Below are 7,990 nucleotides of genomic sequence, written 5' to 3' on the forward strand. Positions count from 1 at the left end.
TCTATATTGTTAGAGATTCAGGTCAAACAAGACCGTATAGTAATGTCCAAAAGGATACTTGTACATTTAAATAGTGCGCGCAAGGGTACCCCAATTTCTTTATCAACCTCGGGAGATAAAGCATAGAGATCGCGCTGGCATTGGTTTAAGGGGCCCAAGGTGCTCTATAAACTCAACCGTTACCTGCAACAGAACTCTCCATCCAAGGAACTTTAAAGTGATAAGATCTTACCTGCAGAGAACTTCCGACAAGATATCCACGAGTCTTCCTATGCACGTTCTTACGAAATTAGGAATAAAAGGGAAGTGCAACACTGACCCATCATTTCTCATGAAACTTGTCCATACGCAACATTCTCAAGTGAGCATGGGCTCACTAGATTGATACCTGAAAAGGAATCCTAAGCTGGCAACTCGATAGAAACTGGTTATTTCAAATTAACGACTAAAACGATATAAAATATGTACTTTATTGGCTATAAATCAAAACTAGGCTGAAATGAGATTTCCATTGCTTTCTTTAAGAGAATTTTCATAAAATTGATCTTGTTTGAACTCATTGACACCAACGTAAAGTCCTGGTCTGAGCAATTGTTTTTAAAGTAAGCAATGAGAAAAATTCCAACAGGAAAAATAAAGACTGAAGTTTTAATGTTAGTAAGAATGAAATTCTTGTAAAAAGTTAAACTAAAACAGCATTTGCTATAAGGAATAGCAGCAAATAGTACGATAACAATTTAAGAACAAAGAAATAACAATGAAATATTTTTAGGACAAAAGATGGTAACTGGCACACTTGTAAAATGAACAGAATTATGTTTGAGAAAATTGTTCAACACGAGACATGCGTGAGAATTTTCATGAAAAATCTCAGATATTGAAGATTTTCAAATTGTTGAATTTAAACTGAAACGATAAAGGATTTCGGAAAAGGGAATTCTAAACATGATGTATCCGAATATTTGTATTGAATCAAAATGTCTGAAGTGATTTAGTTTTGGGATTGTATGTTGTCTGAAAAGGAATGTTCGTTTGTATTGATATTGTACCGATTGATAAGTTTTAAAACGTTTAAGGATTTGAATTTTTACTTTTAAGTAAACGAGTTGAAAAGGAAGCTAAAACAGGGAAGGGGGAAAGATTAAGATGGAACGACGGACGGGCTACTTTAAACGGAATCTCCAATTTGAAAATCAATTTAGATAAAATATCAGTATATGAAAAACTTTTTTTTGAGAAGGAATTTTAAATGGTGTTGGGGAACTGTAAGAGTCATGTATACAATTCTTCCTTGCCCAACGAAGCTAAATAACTGCGACCAAAAGACAACATTGTCAAAAGTGTTAGTAAATAAATGCTTAATATAGAAATACACATGAGAAATATATTAGTAATCTAACTGAAGACTTGATCATTTATAGACACTAAGTTTCCAATTGAAGGGAAAATAAAGTTTGGCGTACTTCGCTCAGTCGAAACAGAAATCTCTTGAACAAAGTTTTTGAAAATCAAACTAATTTTTTGTCTGTTGTGACCTCTTTGTCTCTTCCTGCTGTAGACGATGTTGGATCAAAAACTGAGCTTTAGCAACATTTAAAGGGGTACCACTTATATCAACGAGGCGGTTTCGGGTTCCTGGTGCATAAACTCCTCTTTTAGATATCTGAACGACTGCATTTGTAAGTTGTTGAATTTCTACAATTCCCTTACCTTTAGGACCAAGAATGGCTCCAACAATTGTTTCAGGGACTTCTATTTCTTGTTTTGAGATAATGTTCGGTTTATCAGTTGGCCCACATAAACCGAGACCTAGACCGAAAGAATTGTTATTCATCCCAGAATAGTTTATGTCATCTATAGTTTTCGAAGAATTGCAGGGAAAACCAACACTATTCATATGGTAGTTGGCGTTGTTTATGATTGAACCTAATCCCACTTTTTCTCTTATGGAATAAACATCGTTGCTTCCGGTTGTATGTGTCGAGGAGAATGTCTCACAGTTGCTACCGATAGGACCATATTGGCTTCCAAGATTGTCACGACAAGTAGAATTACCGATAAAGGGGCTGTTTTGAGAAATTGAAGACTGTGTGCGATTTTTTCCAAGATTAGATATGTTATTCGAACAATAAGTTGTAAGTGATCCAGTGTTCAACATATTTGGTAATACTCCAAAGGAATTAACATGAGGAAGGCAGCCATAATTCGAGAGGGTATTGAAAGCTGAACTAATTTCATCTGTCGCAAGTTCAGAGTAGCCCAGATTCCGTAATGTCATCTTTAAGTTGTCTAATAATGTTGACGGAGTCAGGAGGTTATTATTTAGAATGCTGTTAATATTCAGATTACTCATGCTCGAAAACTCAAGTGAGTTTTTATCTCCGAATTCACTGCGCAGATTGTTAGATAAATCTCTCGAGTCATTCCTGTAAAATAATGAAAATTAACCAGCTGTGAGGAACACAGTAGAAGTGAGAAAGATTGAAGCAAAATTGTGAAACGAAATTAAATTCGAGTCGAATTCAGAGCAGATTATGTATGGTACTTGAAATGGACAACATTTAAAAGATTTAACTAATGCTATGAGAAAATAATCAAGAGCTTCAGTTTACGTCAAAGACAAAGCCCGGCACAACGTATTGGAATTCATTTTTTCTCTGAAGAGACAATGATTAGAAAGAGTGAAAAGATTAGAACAGGAGAGTCAGATCTTATATGTAACTTTCAGCTCCGGGATAATGAATTAACAATATTATAAGTAGGAGTTATCAAAACTATCGAATTAGCAAAAGACTAAATATTAAGTTCCATTATGTGAATTAAGTGAATATAGGAATGATTCAAAAGACTACTCACCTCTCAGTTGTATAAGAATTGGCAAAAGGCGATCCAGTAGGGCTAGCATTGGCAATGGGTCCAGGATAACCAGCATAACTAATTGTAGTGAAGTTACTGCTATATGGATCCTCGACTATCTTATGAAGAATCAGGTCGATGGCCTTTTTACTGGATGCTAAATCCCCCGCAATGGTCACACAACGTTCTGGCAGTTTGGTTTCACGAGACTTTTGTGATATCTGGACATAAGCACCAGTTTCTTCTTTAATCTGTTCAACATATTGCCCTCCTTTACCGATAATACGACCGGCTGTGCTGTTAGGCACGAGAATTTTCACGTGCATGAAAGTACCATCCAAACTGCCATTTGTCGTGGTACTACTATTGGAAATTGTTGAAGAGCGCCTTATAATCTGAGGATATGAAAGAAAAAAAAACAGCTCACTGTAAAGGTTTTGAAAGTGGAAAATAAAACTCCCAGAAATATAGGATTAGATTCTATAAAAGGAATGGAGAACACCTCGTTGGATTTAGATCTGAAGCAGCCCTCTTAAGTCTATGAAAAAAAAAAAAAAAAAAAAAAAAAACGAATTTTTTTATGACCAAAACGAGTTAATTTGTGTAAACCACGAAACTGAAATACTTTTCCACGATACACTTTCACATTATGTCCTTGCACTTTGCCACTTGAACTTGTTCAAAAGTAAACTAAATTCTACCCGAAAAGATATTCTAATATAAGATGAAGACTTATTTAAAACTTCAGTTGAATTTATTGTATAAATTTAAAAAAGTAACTCGAATTTGGAGAAGAAATGAAAGATCAGAAAATGTGCTGAAATAATCTACCTTAGCTATTTACTAAGTTACATGAATTCTATTATTTTACTGATAATATTTGCTGCAAGATATGTTCACATTACAAATTTTGTAACTCACTAAACAAACACTCATTAAATGCTGCAAGCAATAAATTCAACCAAATTTTAATGGGTAAGCACACAAAGTCGTCATTTACCTGTCGTGAAATCTCAAAAATGGGGAGTTTCTCTTCTGTTCTCGGATAAGAACACTCAACTGGTTTTTCCTTAATTTTTTCCATTATAAAATAAATAACTTTGCGTACAGCTTCCAAGCTACCAGTGATAAGACATACTCGTTCAGAAGTACCTGGATAGAAGTCGTTCAATTTCGTCATTCTGATTCTCGAGCCTGTCTCTTTCTGAATATGCCCAATGGATTCACCTCCTTTTCCAATGATAGCCCCGGCAGCACTGCTTGGGATTAACATTTTCAGATTTATAGCATTATCATTGGAGAGCGTTAGTGAAGTAGGGTCAAAAGAATCACCCATAATAATTTCGTTTTCCATTTTGTTCGGAAATGAGTGGGAGGACTCATAAACTTAGTTACGCTAACCACCTTCCACTTTATGAAACTAGCAGTTTAGCACGGAAGAGTTCATATTATATAGATGACTTATTTAAATAGTGTGTGTGTCTGAGTGCACAGGGCTCATTTAAATAAAACAAACCAATGTATTATATTATAGAGATCATTTAAATGAAGCAAACATTATATATAATGCTGATTTAAAGAGAAAACGCCAAATTAATACTAAAAAAAAAAAAAAGAGGAAGGGAACATTAAAAAAAATTTCGTTGAATAAATGACAAAGTGAAACGATTTTACGAATCGGTTTCGATTCCACGTTAGAACCAATTCAATTTACTTATGACACTGAATAATTTTAGGAAGAAACACTGTTGGTGAGCCGCGTCTATGATTCGGTTTCAAATCCAAGTTACAGACATTTTTGTCGATCATACAGCATTGTGATGTAGTTTAATTGATCGATAATCAAAGACGTTCAAGTTATGACATAACCGCTTTATTAAAAGACTATATCTAAGAATTCACTATCCAAAACCTTGAATTTTTTTTTTTCAAATAGGGTAGGTTGTGATCTGATGGAGATTCGACTCTGATTTTTTAGCCGGTCGGGTGACCACGTAAAGGCTCCCTTATTGGTTCGTCCGAAATAATACAGCTTTCGTTCTGAGAAAAAGAAAAACCACCATCTTGATAACTGGGAAAGATTTATATCAGAATTATAGCGGTGTCACAAATTTTCTTAATGAGTAAACAATACATTTTATAATATCAAGAAGTCTTTACCATAACAAAACAAATAACTGAATCTGAAAACAGGTCAGCAAAGAAGAGCGGATGGACGAGAGTATAAAGTATTCACTTAACTGTTTGTAGATCGTGAGTTCAAATCTAATGCATTCAATTCGAACAATTTATTTTTACTTGATGCTAAGAAACCGAAATTAAACACTGTTCCTTAACCAGAATGGCAAACCCAGTTCCTAAATGAAATTTATTGTTTCATCTCACATAATCTTCCTCATTTGTTTGTTGTTTGTTTCTTTGTTTCTTTCGTGTGTGTACATGAATCAGTGTCTTATTGGGATTGTTTCTACAGAGCATGCTGAACGTATTATTCAGATATTACTAAACAAATAACCACACAATCCTGTTAACATACTGATTCTGCATCAGTATGACTTAAATGTGATTTCTGACTGCATATTATTTATTTGTAAACTTATTTCTAAACATATTGGTACCGGATTATATCAATATACTATACAATAACAATTATAACGAAGAACATTTACCGCCATAAATATATATAAACACACACACACGCACGCACATCTTAATATACACATAAAAATGTCAAAAAGCATTGGTCTCCGATAAATAAATAATAACAAATGCATTGAAGATAAGAAATTTATTAAAACATGAGTGTTTCCTGGACTCGAAACTCGTTCCTCTTCACTGAGACAGCTGTTTAGAATTGGGGAGACGAAAGTGGAAATAGCAAATACTTACAAAGAAAGAAAGACAAATGTGAACAAATACTGCTTTTAGATGACTTTAATCCAATAATATTTGGGGAGGATTAGATTATCGTGTACTCTGTGTAGTGAAATGGTCTTTAACACTTCGTTGAACATATGATCGTTAAATTCTTCCAACAAAGTAGACTCTGGACATGTTGTTATCTTATTTAATTTACTGTTGTTAGCAATAGAATTGAAGAAGATTAGAAACTTATGCATAACATACTCCTGTGGGCTTGTTTGTGGCGAGCAACAATATTACACACACACAGATGTATATATATATATATATATATATATATATATATATATATATATATATATATATATATATATAACGAAGGTATGAATTTGTATATATATATATATAACTTAAAGGTACAGTAGTGGCTAATGTTTATGAAAATCATCTCTTCCAGATATAATTACTTTTATAAAACCTCGCAAAATTTTGTTCTTTTCCACCAAATAATATTATTTAATCGAAAATATGTAAATTAAATGCCTCCAAGAAAAATCTTAACTCTTCCGGCACAGAACATTATTTATCACTTGTAAGAAAACAATATAGCATATTAACTTGCATACCAACTGTCTTTATTTGCCGGAGTCTGTTGATACCTCTGGTAATGTTCTCGGATTTTGAAAATAAAGTTGATTTCATATTATGATATCTAATCTACTCAGTGAAATGTAATTAAAATAAATTATTGTTAAGAATTTGGTACGTTTCAATTTTGTACAAGTTTAACAAGAGATGTGGAAGTTGATAAAGATAACGCTGGTGATGATGATGGTGATTATAATGAAGATGATAGTAACGGTAATGTTGATGATGATGATGATGATGATATTAGTGGTGCTGATGACGACGACGACGACAATGGTGATGCTAGTGGTGGTGGTGGTGATGAGGATGATGATAATGATAATGACGACAATAATAATGGTAGTGCTGATGATGAGGATGATGATGATGAAAGTGGTGATGATAATGAAGATGATGATGACGATGGAGCTAATAGATTTTCTTGTGTTTGCAAATGGTGAGGATGGTATTGTTAAACTACTCCAAATGTCGGAATACAAAACTTCTATGTTATAACGATGAGGTGCTCTCCTACAGACATACTTCACTTCCAAGTTCTTTGTTTTCTCTCTCACAAATTATTCAGCTTCAATTAAGAATTATTAATATGTAATTGTAAAATTAATAGTATATGCTTACAAATTCTTTTCCAATCTATAGATATTTCACTCTTCATCACCAGCCCACAGCATGAATAGAACTGATATTAAAAACACAAAAATTTACATTCTGAAGTCATTGAATTTTATACACACACACACACACACACACACACACACACACACACACATACACACACACACACACACACACACGCACACACGCACGCACGCACTCACGCACGCACGCACGCACGCACGCACGCACGCACACGTGGGGTGTTCGAGCCACATTTCATAGTTTGCATAAAAGGAAAAGAAAACAATATCACATCCAAAACTATTACCATTAAAAAAAATCCGAAAGTATCTACTAGATTATGGGTGGTAGATTGCTCAGAGTAGCCACCCTCAGCATCCACCACAGGCCTGCAGATGGCCCCGGAGCCTGGTGCATACGTTCCTCGCTGTGTTCTTGGGAAGATCTTCGAACACTTTGATTTTGGGCACCGACAGGCAGAGTGACTGGTGCCTTTCTCAACCATGCCCAACACATAGTAATTTGTAGGAGTAAAATTGGGGAAATTAGGAGACCAGAAACTGGGGCTGGCGAAGTCGTAGAAATTCTTCGACAACCACTTCTGACTCTTTCCAGAGGAAAGAGCCGAATTCTGCTGCCACCCATATGGCATTCCAGTAGCAGCAACCCATTGCAGTCACTATTTAACGATAGCAGCTTCACATATCCGACTGAATTGAGCCAAAAGCCCTGTTCAATGACGTGGAGATGAGCTGTGTTCCTTCTTGCTGGATTTAGCTTCGTTGTCTCCGTTTTAGCTGTCCATGTCATGTCTTATACTCTTTACAGTGTTCTCAGAACACTGAGTAACAGTCATGATGTCGGCATTTTGATATTCGCTGCAAATCATTATGATACCGGTAACTTTCTCCAGTATTCAGATGATGTCCAGTCCTCCATATCAACAAACATTTTCTCAACTGTATCTTGGGTAATATCAAGAAGTATGATGTACATTCAGTAATTA

At 34.8% G+C, this 7,990-nt stretch overlaps 1 protein-coding gene across 1 annotated transcript; it reads right to left on the reverse strand.

Annotated features, from left to right (window-relative positions):
- Window positions 1–456: 456 nt before the first annotated feature.
- Window positions 457–4,343, reverse strand: LOC106868724 (RNA-binding protein Pasilla). The gene is made up of 3 exons (XM_089361634.1): window positions 3,857–4,343; window positions 2,857–3,251; window positions 457–2,426 (listed from the first exon to the last, which is right to left on the reverse strand). Exons 1-3 carry the CDS (start codon window positions 4,208–4,210, stop codon window positions 1,514–1,516), a joined length of 1,662 nt encoding a protein of 553 aa, XP_089217760.1. The 5' UTR covers window positions 4,211–4,343; the 3' UTR covers window positions 457–1,513.
- Window positions 4,344–7,990: the final 3,647 nt, after the last annotated feature.

This window comes from Octopus bimaculoides, chromosome 13 (assembly GCF_046866305.1).
Source record: "Octopus bimaculoides isolate indiv1 chromosome 13, ASM4686630v1, whole genome shotgun sequence".
NCBI lineage: Eukaryota > Metazoa > Mollusca > Cephalopoda > Octopoda > Octopodidae > Octopus > Octopus bimaculoides.